General features: G+C 37.7%; 1 protein-coding gene across 5 annotated transcripts in view; it reads left to right on the top strand.

The window, feature by feature from the left end:
- RUSC2 (RUN and SH3 domain containing 2) overlaps positions 1-27814 on the top strand; it is a 175456-nt gene that overhangs the window by 32825 nt on the left and 114817 nt on the right. For all 5 annotated transcript variants that reach the window (XM_053701023.1, XM_053701024.1, XM_053701020.1 and 2 more), the window contains exon 2: positions 3646-5625. In XM_053701023.1, coding sequence (XP_053556998.1) covers positions 3723-5625 — 1903 coding nt within the window. In that variant the 5' untranslated portion in view covers positions 3646-3722. The remainder of the gene's footprint in view (positions 1-3645; positions 5626-27814) is intronic.

Consider the following 27814-nt stretch of genomic DNA (forward strand, 5'->3'; position numbering starts at 1 on the left):
CTATATCACTGGGGCCCACTGCCTCATTCTGGTTGTTCAGGACCAATGTGCTTCTCACGTACGGGTCATCATTAATATGTTAACCATGAGTGCCTATTTTTGTTGGCTATCAACAATTCAATTTCATACGACTAAAATGTACCTGCCACATAGTGCAGCGCGTTGCAACCTTATCCAACAGAAAAAGGATTCAATATAATGCAGGCCAGAGACTGATGATAAAAATATTGTATTAGTCGTGGCACATTAATACTCAGAAAATGCAGATCGCTTTTAACTCTGAGACACCAAAATAAAATAAAATTACATTGTATGGAAAGGTGGTCTAGAGCAGACCACTGACAAATACGGTGAAATGTAGGGGATATTTTATTCAGTGAAAGGAATGTGAATTAATGAATGGAACTTGTGCTGAATCATGGACGGATCCTTCTAGGATTGGTGACGGATAGATGTAACAGCTTGCTTTGGCTTAATTGGTTGAGAGTGGGTTTGTCTTCAAAGACAGGTTACTATGGAAATAGTGGGAATAGAATCTAAAGGTCCTGGGTTTTGATTGCATCTGGAGTTTGGCTTTATTGCATTAATGATCCTATAGTAGCTGTATATTCCTGTTCTGAAAATACTAACAAACCTCAACAGCTTTTGTAATCTCTAATTTTCTGTTTACAGAGCATCTGGGTGTATTTTAATTAAATGGACAGTAAACTGTTTGAGGTTGGGGGACTATACCTTCCACTGCATTCCTTCACCACCTCCATTTATTTCTCATCTTTTTATATTCATGCTTTCTGCCTCTGCTCCCCTGTAGCTCTCAGTGTTGCTGTTATCTATCGGCCTCCTGGCCTAGCATCACAATTTTTAGACCACTTTGAAGCCTGGCTCCCACCCTCCTCTCTTGTTATGTACCTTCCCACATTTTAGATTTTAGGTTACTTCCACATACCACATTGACAATCCTAACATGTGGACTGCCTCTACATGTCTATCCCTTAACACCAGTTTTGGCCTCTCCTACTGTGAAGGCAATTCAATTGACAAATATCTGTGCTATTTCCAAGTTTGATATCTATATATTTTATAGCTATACATTAGCTTCGTCTACGTTATATACCATTGCCTATAGGCTCTCCTTTTTCATTTCTATGATCTCTAACTTTCTTTTCCTCTCTCTGACCACCATCTAACCACTAACGTTTGCTCTCACTTTAACTACAGCATCTTCACAAGCCACCAAAAACAACTGCTACATTACAAGAATTTAAACAAATTGCATCTCAAAGACTTTTCTGCTAAACTAAAAAACTTTTCTCCCTTGTGGCCTTATAGCATCATTTAGCACTAAAATCAACACTAGAAAAAGATGCACCCTCCACTGTTCACTGTGCATCATGCACTGAACAACCATGACACACCAATCTGCCTTCAGCCTGGTTAAACTAGTCTATTTCTCCTCCCTTGTGTCAGCTCACACATCCAACGCCAGAAAGCTGTTTTCAACCTTCAACTTCCTTATATGTTTGCCTGCACCTTCACTCACTACCAAAACTACTGCTCAGATTATTGCTGATCATTCCAAAAATTAAATTGTCACACCCTTTAAACCTAGCCCTCCTACCAACCTCTTCTATTAACAAAACTCTCTGTTACTTCTGTCCTGTAACAGAGGACGAAGTCTTAATACTCAATCTTCTGTTCATCTCACCTGTCCACATGACCCTATTCCTTTGCAACTTCTTCTCTCTATAGGCTTCTTTAACCCCTGTTCTAACTCAACCTTTTAACCAGTCTTTCACCACTGGCACATTTCCTAATACATTTATGTATCCATCAATCACACCAATCCTAAAAAACCCTAATTCCTTACTTGATCCCCTACAATCTGGTTTCCGCTGTAAACACTAAACAGAAACTGCTCTCATTAAACTAGCAAATTATCTGCTCTCGGCTAAAGCAAAGGGACACTAGTCATTAGTAATTACTAATTCATCTGGATCTAACTGCTGTCTTCAACACAGTTGACCATCCTCTCCTCTTACAAATCCTACATTCTTTTGGTATCCGAGGTATCTCCTGGTTTACTTCCTATCCCTCAAACTGTGTGTTTACAATTTCTTTTAACAGCATATCCTCTGACCCTTTGCCTCTCTCATTAGGAGTACTGTAAGGCTCTGTCTTTGGTCCCTTGCCTTTTTCTATCTATACGTCCTCCCTTGGAAAACACATATCCTCCTTTGGGTTCCAGTACCACTTATATGCTGAAGATACACAAATCTATCTTTCCTCTCCTGATATATCTCCCTTTTTACTCAACCAGATTACCAGCTGTCTCTCTGTTATTTCCTCTTGGATGTCTTTGCACTACCTTCAACTCATACATCTAAAACTGAGACATCCAACACCTGACATTTCTCTTAGAGTTGGAGACTCTATTCTCAGCACCTCACCCCAGGTCCACAGTCTTGGTCTCACACTTAACTATGAACTTACATTCCCTCTACATACTCAAGCATAACTTCATGGCAGGAAGGTTGGCATGATAGAGGGTTAGTGAGAGAGATCTATGGTGTTGGTGAGGAGAATAAAGGGTGCATTATTGAGAAGAGGGGATACTTGGGTTTTATTAGTGTAGAGATAATACTAGAGACCCATGAAAAATATTAGGAAAACTATAGAAAGGAAAACAGGATGGTAGCAACTAATATTAAAGGGGCATACAAATAAAAGGAGGTAAACACATAGTTGATGTCAGCTCCAGAGCAGGAAGGCACTATTGGAACCTATCTGAACAAAATTGGTGAGCCATTGACAAGAGGCATGTGTAGCCACCATACACCAGCTAGATACCAGCAATGCACTGCTGCTCCTGAGCCTACCTAGATATGTTTTTTTAATGAATGCTACCAAGAGAATTAAGTAAATTTAGTAACAGAAGTAAATTGAAAAGCCTCTTAAAATTGCATGCTCTGCCTGAACCATGAAAGATTAATTTTGACTTTCATGTCCCTTTAAGATGCTCTTACAGACAGGGTTTGGTAGATGAAGTGGTCCGAGAGGAGGAAATATTAAAGGGATGGTTGAAAATCTATGGCCTTTCCCAAAATGGAACAATGTCATAGAAGCGGGGGTTTATGGCAGATGTGAGTGTTAAAGATTTGTCTATAAGTATAAATAATACAATTGTCCTTTAGTTTTGTCAGGAAGTAATTCAATGCCTTTGCCAACTATTGAGTATGTTGTATAGAATGAGACATGCAGCCACTTGTGACACAGTGGAATATTTTTTCACATGTTGTTCCACATTAGGTCATTTATACAACCATAGATTTTTGCTTGATTTCCTTGGTTTCCTTAGATCTTGCATAGTTAAAAAAAACACTCCTGACTGTAACAGTGCAACTTAGTATAATATATTTGTTATGTCATTGTACACTTGTGTGTGGCTTGGAAAATATCACAATAGTTTGCAAGTCAGAGATACAATTTATTACTAGTTTGGGATTTCTCAAACTTTATAGTCATGTGTATAAATGTGTGTGCGTGCGCAAGTGAACATATAAATGATCTGATATCTTTAGCTCTATTTATAACCACACTTCACATCTTATTGTTGCTTTGACTGTTTCTATCATTTTGTCCCAACAGGTGTCTGTTTATTATGTCATTCAGTTTTCGAGATGTTTCCTGCTGATTAACCAATGACCTGAAAGAAGCCATTCGCTATGGATAGCCCACCCAAGCTTGCTGGAGAGACCTTAATTGTGCATCACATCCCACTGGTGCACTGCCAGGTACCAGATAGACAATGCTGTCAAAATGCCAAAAGATCCCATGGTTACAGCCAGAATGATTTAGGAATCACCAGAACAAACTCCCTTCCTGAGCGGGAAGTTTCACAGACAGATTCACTTGTGTATAGCAGTTTAATTCAGGCTCCTGAACACCCTGTGAGTGAGAGGGGGACAAAGAAAGAGGAAGACTGGCTAGGACCTAGTACTAGAAAGCGCCATAACCCGTTCCTGTCTAATGAGGAAGAGCAGAAGATCAGTGAATTAAGTGAAAAAACTGTGGACAAATCATTTCACCTTCATGGTACTTTAAGTGGATCTAAAGCAGGTTTTCTATACCAAGAACTAGCATTACCACCATTCCATCTTCATGAAACACAACCTATTGTGAAGCCTTGGATGTTGACTACTAGGTCAGGTCCAGTAGATGGACAAGAAGAAAAGAATTTGCCAGATTTAATGCAAAAGGGAAATAATGGTAACCAAGTTCCATCAGGTTCAATTATTGAGGAGCATGACTGGCAACAGCATGCTGCCCCTAGCTTTTCGCTGGACTGGAACCAGAGCTCAGAGCTAGAGAACCAAGATCTCCTACAAAGCAGAGATTGTAGCTGTAATGGATCAGATACATTGGGCCACTGTAGATGCTACAGTGCATCTAGCCAATCAGAAATGGACCAGCAAGTAAGTTATGTAAGTGATTCCTCCTGCAATAGTTCTGATGGAATTCTAGTGAACTTCAGCACTCTGTATAATAAAATGAATGGACAACCCAGGTCAAATCTGAATTCTGGAAGTCTTTCCTGTGACTCATCATTCTGTAGCCATGCAGACACAGGAGCTTTCTATCTTGATCTGCAGACGTCACCAACAGAATCCAAGATGTCTTGTGATCATCAAGACGACTCTGAAAAGCCATGCAGATGCCGCAACCATCAATCTTCTCCAGTGTTGGATGCCAACTGCAATTCATACAATCTCAGCTATGATGCAGGACAGTGTCCTGCAGAAAGCTCAGATCTCACATCTTGCTTTCAGAGCCAAGCCAGGCTTGTGGTGGCAACTCAGAATTACTACAAATTGGTCACATGTGACTTATCTTCTCAGTCATCTCCAAGCACTGCAGGTTCTTCTATTACTAGTTGCTCGGATGATCACACAAAGGGAAGTCCAGTACAGCCCACTGAATATTTTCTCTTCCAGCAACCACAATCAAGTACAGATACAAATGATTCTAAAGCTTCCATAGAGAGGTCAAAATCAGATATCATTGACGGACAGGTTTACATTAATGTATCACCGCCAAATTTTAGTGCTGGAAGACAAAGGTCACGTAGTTATGATCGCAGCCTAGACAAAAACCCATCAACTCGATTGGGTTCACTGGAACGTATGATGAGCTGTCCAGTCAAACTTAGTGAAGGTCAAGCAGAGCAAGCCCAGGGATCCTCTCCTAAGAGAGTAACATCTTTTATGGAGCTAGCTAGGAGCCGAAAGAAGAATGGTTCCAGCCCCCCAATGAGAACCAGTGGAGATTCCTCCCTTGAGTTCTCACCAATTCCAGAGTTGCAGAGGGATGGTATTTCAGAGCGGGGAGAATTTCGCAGTCACAGCCTCCCACCAATGTCTTTTCTTCATTGCTTGAGCCGTACCTGTGAGGGCTGTCCAAGTGAAAGTTTGGATAATAAAACCGCAATCTCCAGTAATGGTTCTGTTACCACCCATACTTCAGTAACTTCTGATGGAGGAGCTGAGCAAACTTTACTGTGCAATATGGTGGAATCAGGAAGCACCGGCCTAAGCTTCCTCCACAGGGACCCACGAGTCAAAGAAGATGGTGAGTACTTATAGCAGTTTTATAAAAATGTTTGTAACAATATAACAATGTTGCTCAAGTCACATGTATGCTCCTGAGCCTACCTCAGTATGTTTTCATGGAAAAGAGCTATGTTTCAATCAAGACTACTAGGAGAAAGAGGGTAATTTGATAATTAACTGTAATGTTTTTGATTAATGAATTTTTGTTTGATTTCAATTTCTCTTTAATTAAATTTAAAATTGCATATTAAAATTTATAATGGGCTATATACAGTATATCATATGTATATCCAAATGAGTCCTGCAAAATATATTACATGTTCAGGGGCATAATGCTTATATGGTGAATGAGCACTCACTTTACCTGTGGACTGGAGAAATATTATTTCTTCTCCACATCTATTGGACACTGCTATTGTAACGATTTTACCAAACAGCACAAACAACAATTTATTTTTTATATTGTGCATTTGTTTGTGTTTTGTTCGAGGCACTACTCATATGTGAGTAACACAGTATTAGTTATTTTTACATTTGTCTGGATACAAATGCACACGGCTATTGTATTGTACCTAAGTTTCCTTTTGTGACCTCTTTAGATGAGGAGATACAAGCACACTTTTTAGTGATATTTTCAGAAAACGTCAGAAAATATAACTTAAAAAATATATATGGTTGTCTTTTATTTTGGTTAATCAAACTTTTCATTTAGAAAGCAAAGAATTGCCCAAGCACCAAGGGTATAACAAAACTTGTTTGCAGGTGTGCCAACTATTGGACCTGCACCAAGGTCCCAAGAAGTCAGTCCAAAAATAATGATATAGCTGCACCACCAACTGTATTAAAACATCATGATTTTATTGTGCCACTTAAAACAGACAACGTTTCGGACACATGTCCTTATTCATGAATAAGGACATGGGTCCGAAACGTTGCCTGTTTTAAGTGGCACAATAAAATCATGATGTTTTAATACAGTTGGTGGTGCAGCTATATCATTATTTTTGGACAAACTTTTCATTTAGGATTACATGTTGAGTTTATTGGTCCTTTACAGATATACTGCTGCCAGCTGTTCTACAAAGTAATACTGGTAGGTGACTGGGCCGGTAGGTGGCAGTGCCAGACTGGGAAATCAGATCAGCCCTGGATATTTTTGAAGAACGGCTCAGCCAACACCTCGCCTAGCGCCCAGCCAACTCCAAAAATGAACCAGAGATTAGGGGGCATATTTATGATAGTGCAATCATGTCCGCTGCACATCGATAAATGCCTATGCTGTCGGCATTTATCATTGCACCAACAGTTCTTGTGAACTGCTGGTGCAATGCCGTCCCCTGCAGATTCACAGCCAATCGGCCGCTAGCAGAGGGTGTCAATCACTGATCGTATTCAATCGGGTTGATTTCTGGCGATCTCTGTCCGTGGCCTCAGAGCAGACGGACAGGTTATGGAGCAGCGGTCTTTAGACCACTGCTTCATAACTTCTGTTTCTGGCGAGCCTAAAGGCTCGCCGGAAACACGAGGCATCAAGCTCCGTACGGAGCTTGATAAATATGCCCCTAGATATCTGGTTAATTTTCTAAAAGTGCCCCAAATGCCCTCAAAATAGAGGACATTATAGTTTTTTATTTAAAAAAAGGTCGTTTTTTTTAATAAAAAATAACTGCGCTAGGCAGCTTTGGGGCTTTAAAGTTGGTGGGAGTGGGTGTTAGAAAAAAACGTCACTGAAAAGTGCCTTTATATTGCGGTCTATGGGAACTGTGTGTTCTCATAGACCGCAATGTAAATATATATATGTATATGATTATATACATATATATTTATGTGTTAATATGCATATATACACATATAAACACATAAATATATATATGTATATATTCATATACATATATATTTTCACAGTGCTGCCCATCGCTGCAGAACTTACCCCCTTTGCTGCGTGAGGTTCTGATGCTGTCTGTGACGGCATCAGAACGAAGCTCCCATAGGAGCCTATGGAATTGCGCTCTCGTGAGCGCAATGTTTCATAGCAATGCGAACACGAACTCGCTTTATCATTACGGATAACTTGTAATACCTGTGCTGGTATTACAAAGTGGAGTGCTAATATCTCTTGCACGCAAATGATATTTATCACTCCACTTGTAATCTAGGCCTATGCGCGCACACACAAGATTTATTGTCCTTTCAAATCTATGTTCATCTTTTATATTTTGATTCTTAGAAACTTGAACTCTCAGCTCTTCAGAAAGAGAAGAGTGCAGATCATACATATTGCTAAATGATTTATCTAATTCTCTAGAGATGTATAGTAAAGAGCTAAATAGCTGGCTCTTTTTAACCGACATCAGGCTCCAGCTCTATGGATTTTCATAAGTTCATAATTACCATTAAATCTTTTATATAAGGAGAAAAGATGAAGATACAAGAAGATGGTATAATTGCTTTATCACCATTAGGGATAAATGAAGTAAAAAATTAAATCTCTCAAAAATGCGTAATCATGCGTAGAGGAAAAAATAATTATGTTTTGGGGCTAGACATGAAATAACACTAGGCCATATACTGTAAATTACATTGTCGACAAGGGGTTCAATATGAGAACTGATGAGACCGATTAGTAGTTTTTCAAATTATTATATTATTATATAGTGTTATTATGAGTGTAACTGTACTGTGTAATGTATATTTATTAGATAGTGTTATTATGAGTGTAACTGTACTGTGTAATGTATTTATTAGACAGTGTTATTATGAGTGTAACCGTACTTTGTAATGTATATTTCTTAGACAGTGTTAATATGAGTGTAACTGTACTGTGTAATGTATATTTATTAGATAGTGTTATTATGAGTGTAACTGTACTGTGTAATGTATTTATTAGACAGTGTTATTGTGAGTGTAACCGTACTTTGTATTTTTTATGTGTTTTGTGCAACTTTCTAGACTCAGAGCTTTGAAGACGTGCAAACCCAATGCGAGCAAAGGGCCGCGATAAACCCCCTATCACTTGTGCCCAACAGCGCACCACTTCTCATTTAACCCATTATGTGCAGCTACCAATAATGAGCTAGCTCCCAGTAGTGCATTGCTGCTCCAAAGCCTACCAAGAAAACAAAGCAAACTAAACAATAGAAGTAAATTAGAAAATTGTTTAAAGGACCACTCAATGCAGTAGAATGATTTAACACCTACTTTGAATTTCAAATAAGCAGTAGACTTTTTTCTGACAAATTAATTTTTTTCTCCCATTTTCCGGCCCCCTGTAGCATGTGACAAACATCAGCCAAACGTATATCTTGTGAGCTTGTGCACTTGCTCAGTAGGATCTTGTTCCGCAGAAAGTGTGAACATAAAAAGACTGAGCAAAATGTAATAATGGATGTAAATTGGAAAGTGTCTTAAAACTGCAGCTCTATCTGAATCATAAAAGTTTATTTTAAGTTGAGTGTCTCTTTAAATCATGAAAGTTTAATTTAGACTTTACCATCCCTTTAATTCTTCTCTATGTTCAGAACAGAATGCTTTACTACTGAGCATATTTGTTGTTTTATAAGCTCTAATCACAAAGATAAAATATAGCTTTACTTTAGCTTCTTGATTAATTAGACATTAACCCCTTCACTAACTGAAATTTTAGAGAAAAACTTGTTCAAAGTACTAGAGAATTGTTAGAATTTTGGCTATCACTCCATTTACACAGAAGCAGAGTCTTTGTTTTTTTTATTTACCTATGAAAACTATATATTTTTGGAGGGGGCATAAAAAGAGCTTTCAGTGGATGACAGTTTCAACTAGCTATTTATTCTCAGAATTAAGTAAGTATTGTAAAATAAAAAAAAATAATAATAAAAAGAAATAAAAAATAAGTAAAAAAATTAAACAAAAAACTGTCGTTTTTAAAAAAAAAAAAAAAATCACAAAATTTGTTCATTGGTATCCTCTGATTCAGCTAATAATATATTTTTCATAATTTTTTTTATTTTAAGGTCTTATTCTTCATCTATGTGTAAAATAATGCAATGTGGTAACTCTCATTTGGTATAGCAGAACTGCCCATAATGCCGAATGGCTAGCACGGCTATTGGCTAAGAGGTGAAAATGTCAACTCAAAAATAGCATTTTGCCGTGGACTGCTGTAGGTGCTCAGCTTGGCATAAACTAGCTGCAAATAAAGGTACTTTCAGCATGAAGTTTTTATACTTCAAGACTGAAGGTTCCCTTTATTTATAGCACTGGTAAATCCTAGCGTTTTAAAAACCCTAGGAATTACAACCACTTTAATTACTGTACAAGTATTATAGATTAAAAGTATGATTAAACTTTATGTTTTTTTAAACTTTTTTATTAAATGACACAATAAAAAACCCTTAAAAACTGAGCTTGCGTAAGTAATGTTCCATTTACAATTTGCACATAAAGTGGAATTTGAAAAAACTGCTTTTAACCAATTCGATAAGACCATTTGAGTGAATAGGAATCTAGGAAATAATTAGCCACACTGAGCGGCCAATTGTGTATGTTTTTCACAAGAATGAGTATTTCTGCTTCAAATAGTACATATAAAGCATCATTTCCTAAAGGCATTCATTTATAAAGTAAAAACATGCTCTCTTTGTACACCATTACCCAGAATTCTTAGCTGTAGCAGCTACAGCTTTTTATTCATTAGTGTGATCAGTGATGCAGGAATGTAGCCCCTCCTCTCCATGTACACAGAGCCTGTAAGATTATACTATGCACAAATTCAAGACACACTCAGCAGCCCCCCATTGCATATTTCACATTTGAGGGCAGAGCAGTCTCAGTGCATAGCTAAGCAGTGACCAGCAGATTCCAGAACTTCATATTTACAAGTCCAGCATAAAAATAGAAAATATATTATGCAATGGTGCTTTTCCTGCAGCTGTTTCTCTCTCAAGCAGCCGCACCCCATTTATATGTTATTCAGTTACCATCAGATAGACCTCGTCTGGTATATAAAGTATATATTATTCCATCATTAAACCTAATACACAGGCCCATATATTACCCCTTTTTGACCCACCTTAAATGGATGTTGGGGAAATGTTAAAACATGTGTATCTTTATTTTTAAAGGAGAATTTAAATACCAATTTTCATGTCTAACATTTTTGGTTTTTGAGATATAGGTATCCTCATAAATAAGCCCCCCCCCCTTTGACCCCCCTTAAGTGGATTTTTGGGAAATGTTTAATCACATATTTCTTTATTTTTAAAGAAGATTCTAAATACCGATTCTCACATCTGTAACATTTTCAGTTTCTGAGATATAGGTATCCTCATAAATCAGCCCCCCCTTTAACCTCCCTTAAGTGGATTTTCTGTTAATGTTAAAACATGTATTTCTTTATTTTTCAAGGAGAATCTAAATACCAATTTTCACGTATGTAACATCTTTGGTTTTTGAGAAATAGGTATCCTCATAAATGAGCCCCCCACCCTTTGACCCCCCTTAAGTGGATTTTGGGGAAATGGTAAAACACGAGTTTCTTTATTTTTAAGGAGAATCTAAATACAAATTTTCATGTTTGTAACAGCGTCGGTTTTTGAGATATAGGTATCCTCATAAATCAGCCCCCCCTTTTGACCCCCCTTAAGTGAATTTTGGGGAAATAGTAAAACACATATTTCTTTATTTTTCAAGGAGAATCTAAATACCAATTGTCACGTCTGTAACATCTTTGGTTTTTGAGAAATAGGTATCCTCATAAATCAGCCCCCCACCCTTTGACCCCCCTTAAGTGGATTTTGGGGAAATGGTAAAACACGTGTTTCTTTATTTTTAAGGAGAATCTAAATACCAATTTTCACGTTTGTAACAGCGTCGGTTTTTGAGATATAGGTATCCTCGTAAATCAGCCCCCCCCTTTTGACCCCCCATAAGTGGATTTTGGATAAATGGTAAAACACGAGTTTATTTTTAAAGGAGAATCTAAATACTAATTTTCACGTCTGTAACATCGTCGGTTTTTGAGATATAGGTATCCTCATAAATCACCCCCCCTCCCTTTGATCCCCCTTAAGTAAATTTTGGTGAAATAGTAAAACAAGTGTTTCTTTATTTTTCAAGGAGAATCTAAATGCCAATTTTCACATCTGTAACATTGTCGATTTTTGAGATATAGGTATCCTCATAAAAAAGTTCACCCCCCTTTGTCAGTCAGGACTCTTCTTTTATATTAAACATAATTTATGTAAGAACTTACCTGATAAATTCATTTCTTTCATATTGGTAAGAGTCCATGAGCTAGTGACGTATGGGATATACAATCCTACCAGGAGGGGCAAAGTTTCCCAAACCTCAAAATGCCTATAAATACACCCCTCACCACACCCACAATTCAGTTTAATGAATAGCCAAGAAGTGGGGTGATAGAAAAGGGAGTAAAAAGTATGAAAAAAAGGAACTGGAAATATAATTGTGCTTTATAAAAAAAAAACATAACCAACATAATATAAAAGAAATGCATTTATCAGTTAAAGGGACACTGTACCCAAATATTTTCTTTTGTGATTCAGATAGAGCATGACATTTTAAGCAACTTTCTAATTTACTCCTATTATCAAATTTTCTTCATTCTCTTGGTTTCTTTATTTGAAATGCAAGAAAGTAAGTTTAGATGCCGGCCCATTTTTGGTGATCAACCCGGGTTGTTCTTGCTGATTGGTGGATAAACTCATCCACCAATAAAAAAGTGCTGTCCAGAGTTCTGAATAAAAAAAAAAGCTTAGATGTCTTCTTTTTAAAATAAAGATAGCAAGAGAACGAAGAAAAATTGATACTAGGAATAAATTAGAAAGTAGCTTAAAATTGCATGCTCTATCTGAATCATGAAAGAAAAAATTTGGGTTCAGTGTCCCTTTAAGTTCTTACATAAATTTTGTTTTCTTTCATGTAATTGGCAAGAGTCCATGAGCTAGTGACAAATGGGATAGTAATACCCAAGATGTGGAACTCCACAGAAGAGTCACTAGAAAGGGAGGGATAAAAATAAAAACAGCCGTTTTCCGCTGAAAAAATTATATCCACATCCAAAAAAAATTACTTTTTTCTCATAATTGAAAAGAAAAAACTTAAAACATAAGCAGAGGAATCAAACTGATACAGCTGCCTGAAGAATTTTTCTACCAAAAACTGCTTCCAAAGAGGCAAATACATCAAAACTGTAGAATTTAGTAAATGTATGCAAAGAAGACCAAGTTGCTGCTTTGCAAATCTGATCAACTGAAGCTTCATTCTTAAAAGCCCACAAAGTGGAGACTGATCTAGTATAATGAGCTGTGATTCTCTGAGGCGGGACCTGACCCGACTCCAAATAAGCCTGATGAATCAAAAGCTTTAACCAAGATGCCAAGGAAATGGCAGAGGCTTTCTGACCTTTCCTAGAACCAGAAAAGACAACAAATAGACTAGAAATCTTCCTGAATTTAGTAGCTTCAACATAATATTTTAAAGCTCTTACAACATCCAGAGAATGTAAGGATCTCTCCAAAGAATTCTTAGGATTAGGACACAAAGAGGGGACAACAATTTCCCTATTAATGTTGTTTGAATTCACAACTTTAGTTAAAAATTTAAATAAAGTCTGCAAAACTGCCTTATCTTGATGGAAAATCAGAAATGGTGACTCACAAGAAAGAGCAGATAATTCAGAAACTCTTCTAGCAGAAGAGATAGCCAAAAAGAACAACACTTTCCAAGAAAGCAGTTTGATATCCAAAGAATGCATAGGCTCAAATGGAGGAGCCTGTAAAGCCTTCAAAACCAAATTAAGACTCCAAGGAGGAGAGATTGATTTAATGACAGGCTTGATGCGAACCAAAGCCTGTACAAAACAGTAAATATCAGGAAGCTTAGCAATCTTTCTGTGAAATAAAACAGAAAGAGCAGAGATGTGTTCCTTTAAGGAACTTGCAGACAAACCTTTATCCAAACCATCCTGAAGAAACTGTAAAATTCTAGGAATTCTAAAAGAATGCCAGGAGAATTTATGAGAAGAACACCATGAAATATAAGTCTTCCAAACTCGATAATAAATCTTCCTAGAAACAGATTTACGAGCCTGTAACATAGTATCAATCACTGAGTCAGAGAAACCTCTATGACTAAGCACTAAGCGTTCAATTTCCATACCTTCAAATTTAATTATTTGAGATCCTGATGGAAAAAACGGACCTTGAGACAGAAGGTCTGGTCTTAAAGGAAGTGGCCAAGGTTGACAACTGGACATCCGGACAAGATCCACATATCAGAACCTGTGAGGCCATGCTGGTGCTACTAGAAAGACAAATGAATGTTCCATGATGATCTTGGAGATCACTCTTGGAAGAAGAACTAGAGGCAGGAAGATATAAGCAGGTTGGTAAAACCAAGGAACTGCTAACGCATCCACCGACTCCGCCTGAGGATCCCTGGACCTGGATAGGTACCTGGGAAGTTTCTTGTTTAGATGGGAAGCCATCAGATCTATTTCTGGAAGACCCCACATCTGAACAATTATTATTATTATCGGTTATTTGTAGAGCACCAACAGATTCCGCAGCGCTAACAATCTGAAAAAACACATCTGGATGGAGCAACCACTCACCCAGATGTAAAGTCTGACGGCTGAGATAATCCGCTTCCCAATTGTCTACACCTGGGATATGTACCACAGAAATTAGACAAGAGCTGGATTCCACCCAAGAAAGTATCCGAAATACTTCTTTCATAGCTAGGAGACTGTGAGTTCCACCCTGATGATTGACATATGCCACAGTTGTGATATTGTCTGTCTGAAAACAAATGAATGGTTCTCTCTTCAACAGAGGCCAAACCTGAAGAGCTCTGAAAATAGCACTGAGTTCTAAAATATTGATTGGTAACCTCGCCTCTTGAGATTTCCAAACCCCTTGTGCTGTCAGAGATCCCCAGACAGCTCCCCAATCTGAAAGACTCGCATCTGTTGTGATTACAGTCCAGGTATGCCTCTTGAATTATACGATGGTGATCTAACCACCAAATCAGAGAAAATTGAACATTGGGATTTAAGGATATTAATTGTGATATCTTTGTATAATCCCTGCACCACTGATTCAGCATACAAAGCTGGAGAGGTCTCATATGAAAACGAGCAAAGGGGATCGCGTCCAATGCTGCAGTCATGAGACCTAAAACTTCCATGCACATAGCCACTGAAGGGAATGATTGAGACTGAAGGTTCCGACAAGCTGAAACCAATTTTATTTGTCTCTTTTCTGTTAGAGACAGTGTCATGGACACTGAATCTATCTGAAAACCTAAAAAGGTGACCCTTGTTTGAGGAATCAAGAAACGTTTTGTTATGTGAGATTCGGCAGAATGTAAAGACTGAGCTAGTACCAAGATATCGTCCAAATAAGGAAACACCGCAATACCCCGTTCTCTGATTACAGAGAGTAGGGCACAGAGAATTTTTAAAAAAATTATTGGAGCTGTCGCTAGGCCAAATGGAAGAGCGACAAATTGGTAATGCTTGTCTAGAAAAGAGAATCTCAGAGACCGATAGTGGTCTGGATGAATCGGAAAATGAAGATATGCATCCTGTAAGTCTATCGTGGACATATAATGACCTTGCTGAACAAAAGGCAGAATAATCCTTATAGTCACCATTTTGAAAGTTGCCACTCTTACAAAATGGTTCAAAAATGTTTAGATCCAGAACTGGCCTGAATGAATATTCTTCCTTTGGGACAATTAATAGATTTGAATAAAACCACAGACCCTGTTCCTGAAATGGAACTGGTATAATTACCCCTGAAAGCTCTAGATCTGAAACACACTTCCAAAAAGCCTGAGCCTTCACTGGATTTGCTGGAAAGCGTGAGAAAAAAAATCTTCTCACAGGAAATCTTACTCTCAATCGTATTCGATACCCTTGAGAGACAATGCTCTGAATCCATTGATTTTGGACAGAATCTGCCCAAAAATATTGGAAAATTTTTAATCTCCCCCCCCCACCAGCTGAGCTGGAATGAGGGCTGCACCTTCATGCAGACTTGGGGCTGGCTTTGGTTTCTTTTTTTTTTTTTTTTTTTTTTTTAAATATTTTTATTGAGGTTATCAAATAATATAATCATGTACATATAATGCGAGAGGTAACTTTTTGCGAACTGTTACATTGCAATAATATCTTAACAATAAAAGCAAAGAACATTGGAACAGCATAAGTGTTACTATATGTATTAAAGTAAAAACCTCATTTTTCAAAAGTTGACATTATATCCTCCAATTACCCAAGGGGCCACTCATGTGCCCTAGAAAGATGTGAACACTATAGAGGAGGAATTGTTATCTAAGCAGTAGTAGTGTAAAAACTTATCAAATATTGTACACAATAATGCAGCTGGATAACTTCCTGTAAAACAATAGGCATCAAAATAATCATAATAAGGAATAGTCAAATTTTGCCAAGCTATGCGAGAAAGAGATAATAAAGTCAGCATTCATTATGTACTGCAAGGATTGCTATAGGAAAGTGGTGAAAGTGCGGCATAGGCTAGAGAAGCCGCATAGGTAACCCTCCTAACCTAGGAGGTATATTCTGATGTGGCATGGTGGGGGGGGGGGGGGGAGGTGGTAAGTTCAATACAGCAATAAAAACAGGCTCTGATCTTGTAAAGTCACACAAACAGGTACTGTGCAAGAGGATATATTATGGGGGGGGGAGGAGGTGGTGACTTGAATATAGTGAGTCTATAACATACCTCAGTAAGACAAGGCACCACAGCTATATAAAACTTATACCAAAGAGAGTGTAGTGCAGTCAGTAGAAGACAGTCTTGTTTCAAAAGTAAAGCGAGCTTCAGCGATACATTCATACATATATGGGGCACTAAAGGGAGAGTATAGGGAGATTGGTTAGGTACTGGATTGTTGTTCGATCTAGCCTGGGAGAGCCTTAAATTCTAAATCATGTACTGAAACCTGGCTTATATAGAAACCAAGTATGGAAATAGGGGAGTGGGTCCAGCCCTCTCAAGTGAAGTGATAGATGTAGCCCCTAGGTTCCAAAATATGTTAAATAATAAAGCCAAGTATTTGTCTAATGCAAGGTAACCTTACCACGTGGGCACGGGCCCAATGCCCCGCAGCAAGGTAATAGATAATATTGTATATACATGGCAAACTTTACTTGAAATGCTACCTTCCAGATAAACTGAGATGAGACATACCTCCTTGTTTACTAGGCTATAGGACTCTAGCTGTGAGAAATTTCCTTTTGTTTAACTGATCCCCATCTAAGGAGATTTATAGGCTGCCCAATAAGCAAGAAACAAAGACTTGTCATTTATAGATTGCTAGGGAAAAATGGTAAAGTATCAAGTATGGAAAATAAAGTAGTAATGCAGAGTGTGTCTTTAACTAGGCCTAGTAATTTTGGGAGTGTTTGAGATATACAGACAGCAAGACTGCGTAGGGAATTGAAACCATAGGGAAAACTAAAAACCTCAGACAGTACTGTTCAATTAAGGCCAGTATCAACTAATTAGTAAGACTCCCCTGGACATATTAGCTTGACCCGCAGATATCTGATTATAATATAGTTAAGGTATTGCCTCAGGGTTAGCTCACCAAGAATAACATTGTAGACTAGCAAATAAAAATTAAACCGTAGTTTCTTAATGTTAAATGTATGTCTATATATAATATATTATATAAGCAAGATTGGGCTGGAAACAGAACATAATCTGGTTAACCTAACCATTATAAACTATGTACAACAAGTATGTAGAGAAGTCGCTATAGATAAAATTTCAGCAAATGACAAAGAGTGTTTGACCAACTCAAAAACTAGAGTCAAGGTTTTAATACTGATTTCAAAAGGAGAGCTGTTTTAGATCTAAGGGCAGCCTGTAGTTGTGGAGCAGTCTGGCAAAGGATACAGGCAATGTATAATAATAACGTATAACAGCCTAGTTATAAGGGTAACACTAAAGTCCAAACCAATGCTGCTAGATTGCATACATTTGTTTAAGAGTCCAGCATTAGGAAAAGAGGAATTTGTGTGGCTGCATACGTTCCAATGCATATGTATATGATGACGACTAGCCCACTCCGGTCCTCAAGGCAGTGATAAGGGGCATAGAATACACAGGACCGCAGTATAGGGCTGAACAAACTTGCCTGCGCGCCCGAAGGTGTTCCTCAGCTATCCAGCCTGCTTGCCTCAAACCAAACATACCCGACAAGCCCAAAACATCTTCACTCCCGCTCCTAAAGCGGGTGAAACCCGCTTCTGCCTGTTGTGCAAGCATATCAATAGAGTGCTGGACGCCTTTACTTAGAACCTGTCCCGACTCCATAGGACTGTTAAGGTAGAGTGACACCGCACCGCAATCAGGGGAGATCAGAGGTAAAAGAGGTAGAGCACTGTCCATTTCTGCTGGGCCTGACCCCCTCAGTCCGTGTGGATGCTCGGAAGTATAGGCCTCCAGTCCGACATCTGGGCATTGCGGTGTGACAGAGGGAGAGGTGTGTACTTGTCGGGTTGAATAGTCATCTGCCTCTGGTGGCCCGGCTCGATAATGGTATGCAGCGTTCGGTGTGGGGGACCGGTCTAAAGTTACCTCGTAGGTAGATGTAGTAGGCGTCAGGGGTAAATGCAGTACAGACCTGAGATCATCTATTAGTAGTAGGAATTGATGCGTAGTTAGCTGTAGTATAGCCGACTCCCAAGATGTGGTGGTTTCCATGCTGCCTGGATACAATACACTATCCCTCTCACGAGTCTGCACTGCGCTATACAGAGGCCGACTAGGAAACCAGCTCAGTTTTCTGCCGTGTACAATCCCCACACTTAAGGAAGGGTTATTGTGGTGGGTTAAGTCCCATACAGGTGGTCTGTTGCTATGCCGGTTCAGGGCGTTTGGGCCTGTGTTTTAGCCCTTGTTAAAAATGTAGGAGTGAGAGACGGTATAACCAAGATGGCCGCCGATATCTCCTAGTAGCCGCTCAGTCATCACAGACTTCAAACTACTCATAAACGCGTAGCTCTCCGTCTCTTTGGGGATCAGATGTCTAGGTTGGGGATAACAAGCAAACTTGAGAGACGTGGGCAGTTTTTCTATGGGAGGTGAGTGGTGTTAGATGAAGTTTTGGTCGGAGCTCACAGAATGTGCGACCGCTCACCTACCCAGCTGGCTCCGCCCCCCCCACATTTGGCTTTGGTTTCTTAAAAGGCTTGGATTTATTCCAGCTTGAAGGTTTCCAATTGGAACCAGATTCTTTGGGGGAAAGATTTGCTTTCTGTTCCTTATTCTGTCAAAAAGAACGAAAAACGATTAGAATCTTTAGATTTACCCTTAGATCTTTTATCCTGAGGTAAAAAACCTCCCTTCCCCCAGTAACAGTTGAAATAATTTAATCCAACTAAGAACCAAATAAATTGTTACCTTGGAAATAAAGAGATAGTAATCTAGACTTAGATACCATGTCAGCATTCCAATATTTGAGCCACAAAGCTCTTCTAGCTAAAATAGCTAAAGACATAGATTTAACATCAATTTTTATGATATCAAAAATAGTAAATGATTAGCATGTTGAAGCAAGCGAACAATTCTAGACAAATCAGGATCTGTTTCCTGTTGCGCTAAGCTTTCCAACCGAAAAGTTGATGCAGCTGCAACATCAGTCATAGAAATGGCAGGCCTGAGAAGATAGCCAGAATATAAATAAGCTTTCCTTAGATAAGATTCAAGTTTCCTATCTAAAGGGTCCTTAAAGGAAGGGATCTTCCATAGGGATAGTAGTATGTTTGGCAAGAGTAGAAATAGCCTCATCAACTTTTGGGATTTTTTCCCAAAACTCCAATCTAATTGCTGGCAAAGGATACAACTTTTTAAACCTAGAAGAAGGAATAAAAGAAGTACCTGGCCTATTCCATTTCTTTGAAACCATATCAGAAATAGCATCAGGAACTAGAAAAATCTCTGGAGTAACCACAGGAGGTTTATAAACAGAATTTTATTATCAAGAGGACTAGTTTCCTCAATAATCAACACCTCTTTTAACAAGGAACGAATATACTCCATCTTAAAGAGATACGTAGATTTGTCAGTGTCAATATCTGAGGTAGGATCTTCTGAATCAGATAGATCCTCATCAGAGGAGGATAATTCAGTATGTTGTCGGTGATTTGAAATTTCATCAACTTTATGAGAAGTTTTAAAAGACCTTTTACATGTATTAGAAGGCGGAATAGCAGACAAAACCTTCTGAATCGCATCAGCAATAACATCTTTTATATTCACAGGGATATCATGTACATTAGATGTTGAAGGAACAACAGGCATTGTACTAGTACTGATGGATACATTCTCTGCATGTAAAAGCTTATCATGACAACTATTACATACTACAGCTAGAGATATAGGGCTCTATTTAACAAGCTCCGTACGGAGCTTGATGGCCCCTGTTTCTAGCGAGTCTTCAGACTCGCCAGAAACAGCAGTTATGAAGCAGCGGTCACAAAGACCGCTGCTCCATAACCTGTCCGCCTGCTCTGAGCAGGCGGACACACATCGCCACAATACAACCCGATCGAGTACGATCGGGTTGATTGACACCCCCCTGCTGGCGGCCCATTGGCCACGAGTCTGCAGGGGGCGGCATTGCACCAGCAGCTCTTGTGAGCTGCTGGTGCAATTCTGAATAATGCTCACCGTATTCAGCGAGGTCTGGTGGACCTGATCCGCACTGTCGGATCAGGTTCCACCAGACCTTGATAAATATACCCCAATATCTCTGCTAACTTACAACAGATACACTTAGCTTTGGTAGAACTGTTATCAGGCAGCAGGGATCAAACAGTGATTTCTGAGACAGGATCAGATTGAGACATCTTGCAAATGTAAGAGAAAAGACAACATTTAATGCAAAAATATCAATTTCCTTATATGGCAGTTTCAGGAATGGGAACAAAATGCAAACAGCATAGCCCTCTGAGCATAGAAAAAGGCAAGAGACATATAGGAAGAGGGGTTTAAATAATTAACTAAGACACTGAAAATGACGAATTTGCGTCACCGAACGTACCTTTGCGCCAAAAAATTCCCGCGCCAACAATGACGCAATAAACATCAGCATTTTGCAAACTCGCAAGCCTAATTTTCCCCGCAAAAATTCATGAAAAAGCAGTCAATTTGAAGACAGACTACCCCAGGTAAGAAAAAATAGCTTCCAAAATATGTTTCCCAATTTTGAAACTGATAGTCTGCAAAAGGAAATATAAAGCAACAAAATAGCGGTTCCACAAACATCAATCAGGAGAGGATATGCTGGTTAAAATGTCCATTTTATTTGCAACAAAGTTAAAAAGAACAAAAGGGCACAGCACAGAATCTGCAGCTGACGCGTTTCTTGCCTTTACGGCACTTCCTCAGAGCTGTGTTACAGGTGAAATTGTAGGCCTTAAATTGCAGGTAAAGCTGCTCACCTGAACCAATCATCAGACAGAAAAGCTGTCTCAATATTTACACCATCGTCAAGCAGCTGAACCTGTAATTATCAATACACAATCGCACTTCAATGAACTCAAAACAACATTTACATCAACCTAAAAATAACAACACTCAGTAAAAAACATGAAAAAATGTATGTACAAATCTACCCACAATCGGAATGGAATTTATATATGTGTTTAACATATATATTACTAGTTGATGATAATATGCTTGCTAAAATGAACAAGAAAATGTTTTTTTTTGTTTTCTTAGTAACTCTAGAATTCAGGAATGACAAATAAACAATGTATAAAAAAATGAATGTAACTATTAATTATATATCACCCTTAAATAGTGTTACTATCTCACTCTAACAGAGCCTATCTCCACCTCTTGCATTGAGCATGACTTGATCAATACCTTGAATCTTGAAGATATTTGCACCCCAGCATGTTTGGCAAAAATGTTTTGCCACTGGAGTCTTGGGAACATCTGCTTCTAATGAAAGCAGATGTTCCCTAATCCTGTCCTTCAGAAATCTTGAAGTAAGTCCAACATATTGAAAATTGCAACATCTGCAAGTTATCAGGTATACTACATATGTTGAGTTACAATTGATTCTATTCCTGATCTTGTAAGTTATACCTGTATTTGTTGATGTAAATGTGTCTCCAGTCATTGCATAGCCACAGCTTTTACACAGTTTTTTTGAAAGCCAATTACTATTGTCAGTTTCTTTTTTATTGTTTGTGTTGGTTGCAAAGTTTCTAGCGATTCTATCTCCAATAGTTTCCGCTCTACTTGAAACAAATTTGCAATTCATGGAGACTGTTTGGAGATCAAAATCTTTTTCTAATATTGGTAGTCTCTTTTTGACTATTTCACAGATTTTACTAAATTGTCTACTATATGTAGTTTTAAAATTGATATCTCCATAACTTGAACTACCATTCATTTTATCCTTTAAAAGATTACTTCTATTAAAGTCAGCTACTTTTTCAGAAACATCATTTAATAGTTGAGGGGTACACCCCCTATCTATTAAACATATTGTTAATTCATTGGCATGTTTCCAATATGATTCTAAATTGGTACAGTTGAGTCTCAACCTAATATATTGGCCTTTAGGTATGCCTTTTTTTCAGATGTTGTGGATTTAAAGAATCAGCCCTCAATATAGTATTTCCACTAACTTCTTTTCTATATACCTCTGTAACTATGCTTTAGAGTGTGTGGGGGGATTAGTTGGAGTTGAAAAATGACAGATACTGTACCCTTATGTGAGTTACAATAAGTATGTTTTATACCAGTAATATATAATAGTTTATACTCGCTGGGATACGTATCTGTTGTGGATTCTAGGAGAGCAGAACTAAACAACTAGAAATACTAATTGTACAGAGAATACATTTAGAATTGATAGCAAAGAATTCCACAAAGGTAATATTAATATTAACTCCAACTGATGAATTGGATATAGGATTACTCTATATGTTAAAATGTTCCGTTTCATTCATACTTTAAATCTTTATTCATAAAGCTAGGAACAAACATTCACACAGTAGTAGCCAGAAAAAGTTAAAAACACTTAAACCCAGTCAACAATAATTATAGATTCGTTAATTTAGCAAAAATATATTTATTGCCATGGGCCCACAAGAAAAATAATCTGGAGTAAACTATGCCCTTACAATCCGAGGGCTGAATTACTTTTAAGTATTAACTCTTAATATAAGTGGTGGGCACCAGGCATCAACACAATTTTTTTTAAAGACTTAAATTCTTATTTGAACATAGGTAAGCAATTTAAAAGCGACAGACAGGAGAGACACAGCTACTCCTGCTGGACCCCTGACACGCGTTTCACAGAACGCTTCCTCTGAGGAAGACCTTTTACTTATATTAAGAGTTAATACTTAAAAGTAATTCAGCCCTCGGATTGTAAGGGCATAGTTTACTCCAGATTATTTTTCTTGTGGGCCCATGGCAATAAATATATTTTTGCTAAATTAACGAATCTATAATTATTGTTGACTGGATTTAAGTGTTTTTAACTTTTTCTGGCTACTACTGTGTGAATGTTTGTTCCTAGCTTTATGAATAAAGATTTAAAGTATGAATGAAACTGAACATTTTAACATATAGAGTAATCCTATATCCAATTCATCAGTTGGAGTTAATATTAATATTACTTTTGTGGAATTCTTTGCTATCAATTCTAAATGTATTCTCTGTACAATTAGTATTTCTAGTTGTTTAACTCTGTAACTATATTGCATTGATCATGGGTCAATAGTACATCTAGATATGGCATACTTATTTCAGACGTATTATAATTGAAACGTAGATTACCACTATTGTCATTAAGATGTTCCATGAACTCATTCAAGGTGGCACTAGATCCTTCCCATAAAAGTAGAATATAATCTATGAATCTAGTGTAAAATTTGATATTATTCATATAGATATTATTCTCATTGAAAATGATTAATCTTTCAAAGTCTGCTAAGTACAAGTTGGCATAAGAGGGGGCAAATTTTGCCCCCATCGCAGTGCCTCTCAATTGCATAAAGAATTCGCCATTAAAGATAAAATAATTATGTTCCAGTAAAAAGGAAATTACCTCTAGTATATACTCTATGAGTTCTGGACCATAATCAGAAAACCTTATCATCATATTCTTAACAGTAATTAATCCTAATTCGTGCGGTATGCACGAATAAAGTGAAACTACATCTATAGTGACAAAAATCTGATCTTTGTTCCAACTGGTATTTTGCAATAACCTTAAAGGGCCATAATACCCAAATGTTTAAACACTTGAAAGTGATGCAGCATAGCTGTAAAAAGCTGATTAGAAAATATCACCTGAACATCTCTATGTAAAAAAGAAAGATATTTTACCTCAAAAGTTCCTCAGTAGCCACCTCCCATTGTAAAGGATTTCTAAGCAGCATTTTAGTGTGTTTGTCCTGGGACATCTGAAGGGACTAGCATCGTGCACTCTCATATTATTTCACCAATCAGGTAAAGGAAGCTTACTATGAAATCTCATGAGAGTTAAGTGAAATCACAGTAAGAGTTCATGACCTCAGCTGATGCTGATTGGCTGCTGTTCATTTCTTCATTTTTTTAAATTTGTTTACCTGCAGCTGGGAGCAGCTGAGTATAACTTTTTACACAGAACTTACTCTGGTGAGCTGAGGAGATTGTGAGGTAAAATATCTTCCTTTTTTACATAGAGATGCTCAGGTGATATTTTCCTGTCAGCTTTTTACAGTTATACTGCATCAGTTTCAAGTGATTTAGCATATGAGTATTATGTCCCTTTAATAGATGTTTTGTATCTTTTAGCAAGCCAGGTAAGGACTGCACTATGGGTTGCAATTGGGCATCCACCCATTGTCCTAGCCTTTCCCCCTGGGATCCAATAGCTGATATAATCCCCGGGGGATTGACCAAAGATTTAGGGACCTTGGGTAAGAATTTAAAAATTGGGATTCTTGGATGCTCAATATACACATATTCACTAGTCTTTTTAGAAAGAATCAATGTATCTTCTCCTAAATCAATGAGATGTTTTAATTCTCCCTGAAACTTGAGTGTGGGATTGAATGTAAGCTTTTTATAGGTCTCAATGTCGTTCAGTTGTCTATAAGCTTCACTAAGATATTGTTCTTTACTTAAGACCACAATAGACCCTCCTTTATCTGAGTTGAGAATCACTAAGTTTGAATTGTTCTCTAACTTTATTAGGGCAAGCCTTTCTTTTCTATTCAGATTACTATGAATTATTTTATTTTTCAACACTTCCTTAGATAAAGAAATTAAATCTTGCTCAACAATAGAATAAAAAATTTCTATTACATCATTGCGTGTATTAACAGGGTAGAATAATCTTGTTTTAACTTCTTTAATGGGCTGTTGAATATTAGATCCACTCATTGAATCAGGTTCTGACTGTAGTTCACATAATGACACAATATCACATAGCTATTTAAAATTACAATTTTCATTTTGATTACTACTAGCAGAGTCTACATCACAAGCTGGAGTATTAATATATTTAAAATGTTTTTTCAACGTAATCTTCCTCACAAATTTGTTAATATCAAGAATGGTATCAAATAAATTAAAGTCTCTGGATGGAGAGAAAACCCAAACCCCTAGAGAGAACTGACTCTTCAAGCTTGCTCAGATGGATGGAAGATAGATTTATTATTTTCAACTTTTTGGATTCTTCTTTCTCAATTGTGTCTTCCGACTGGGATATCTTGGTGGTAGTGCTTCTATTGCACCTTTGTTCTCCTCTTGAATCTCTGATACTTTCTCCTTTTCTCTCGTTCCACTGTTTACCCCGTTTTTTGGCCTCGCTCCCAGGTCTGTAATAATGGGTTCTTCTACTCTTTTAGGTGTAGAGGTTGTGGGGGTATCACCAATCAAATTGGAATCTGACTTATAGTCTTTATCAGATGTTGTACTTTCGAAACTTGTAAAAGTAACTTTCTTTGATGTGTTATTATTATTATTCCTTTTTCCTTGGTTTTTAGCATATTTCTTCTTTTTATCAGTGTTCCAATTGTAAACTATTCCTAGTTCATGGTCCTTGGAATCCCTCTCATACTTCTTAAATTTAAAGTCAGACAATTCGATTTTTAATTTCTCTAATGTTTCATCTAGCTGTTTCTGATATGGTATAATATTTCCATTATCCTTGTGATCTTCGAGTTGTTCCTCAAACTGTTCAATTTCAGCCAGAATATCATTCCTTTGTTCTTTCTTAAATTTGACCAATTTGCCCATCAAATTTAACGAGCAATCTGAAAGGGTTTCATTCCAGCCCAGCATAAAATCTGGATGTTCTTTATAAAATGCTGGATCCTTTTCTCTTGTTAAGTGTATCCAGTCCACGGATCATCCATTACTTATGGGATATATTCTCCTTCCCAACAGGAAGTTGCAAGAGTCCACCCACAGCAAAGCTGCTATATAGCTCCTCCCCTAACTGCCATTACCAGTCATTCTCTTGCAAGTCTCAACATAGATAGGAGGTTTTTTATACTTAGTTTATTTCTTCAATCAAAAGTTTGTTATTTTTAAATGGCACCGGAGTGTGCTGTTTATCTCAGGCAGTATTTGGAAGAAGAATCTGCCTGCGTTTTTTCTATGATCTTAGCAGACGTAACTAAGATCCAGTTGCTGTTCTCACACATTCTGAGGAGTAAGGTACTTCAGAGGGGGAATGGCGTGCAGGTTTTCCTGCAAATAAGGTATGTGCAGTAAAATATTTTTCTAAGGAATGGAATTGACTAAGAAAATACTGCTGATACCGAAGTAATGTAAGTAAAGCCTTAAATGCAGTGATAGCGACTGGATCAGGCTTATTAATAGACATACATACTCTTATAAGAATGTGTTTTAAAACGTTTGCTGGCATGTTTAATCGTTTTTTAACATATGTTTGGTGATAAAACTTATTGGGGCCTAATTTTTCCACATGGCTGGCTTAAATTTTGCATAGAAACAGTTATAGGGAAGGTAATCCACAGCTCAGCTGTGGCAGTTTTGTTGTGTCTGTTTAAAAAAATGTCGTGGTTTTTTTTATTTTTTTTATTTTTTTTATTTATCTGTTTTTTGCATTAAGGGGTTAATCATCCATTTGCAAGTGGGTGCAATGCTCTGTTAACTTATTACATATACTGAAAAAATTACGTTTGATTTACTGCCATTTTTCAATGTTTTTCAAATTTTGACAAAATTTGTTTCTCTTAAAGGCACAGTAACGTTTGTTATATTTGCTTGTTAACTTGATTTAAAGTGTTTTCCAAGTTTACTAGTCTCTTTATTAGTTCTAACATGTCTAACATAGAGGAGGCTCTGTGTTTATTATGTTTAAAGCCATGGTGGAACCCCATTTTAGAATGTGTACCAGATGTACTGATTTCATGTTAAACAATAAAGATCATTTTTTGTATTTAAAAACATTATCACCAGAGGATTCTGTCGAGGGGGAAGTTATGCCGACTAACTCTCCCCACGTGTCAGACCCTTTGACTCCCGCTTTAGGGACTCACGCTCAAATGGCGCCAAGTACATCAAGGGCACCCATAGCGTTTATTTTACCAGAGGATTCTGTCGAGGGGGAAGTTATGCCGACTAACTCTCCCCACGTGTCAGACCCTTTGACTCCCGCTCCAGGGACTCACGCTCAAATGGCGCCAAGTATATCAATGGCGCCCATAGCGTTTATTTTACAAGACATGGCAAAGGTTGTGTATAATACACTGGCAGCAGTATTAGTCAGACTACCTGAAATTAAAGGAAAGCAAAACAGCTCTGGGGGTAGATACAGAGCATACAGACGCTTTAAGAACCATGTCTGATACTACCTCACAATATGCTTAGTCTGTGGGTGATATTTGTCACTCAGGGAAGATGATTTAACCTGATTCTGATATTTCTACATTTAAAATTTATGCTTGAGAACCTCCACTTGTTGCTCAGGGAGGCTTTAGCTGCTCTGAATGAATGTGTACAATCGCAGTGCCAGAGAAATTGTGTAGACTGGATAAATAATATGCAGTGCCGGTGTGTACTTATGTTTTTCCAATACCTAAAGAGGTTTACTAAAATTTTTCATAAGGAATGGGATAGACCAGGTGTGCCGTTCTCTTCCCCTCCTATTTTTTAGAAGAATGTTTTCTAATAGTTGCCACCACA

The sequence above is a fragment of the Bombina bombina genome, chromosome 2 (genome assembly GCF_027579735.1).
Source record: "Bombina bombina isolate aBomBom1 chromosome 2, aBomBom1.pri, whole genome shotgun sequence".
Classification (NCBI taxonomy): domain Eukaryota; kingdom Metazoa; phylum Chordata; class Amphibia; order Anura; family Bombinatoridae; genus Bombina; species Bombina bombina.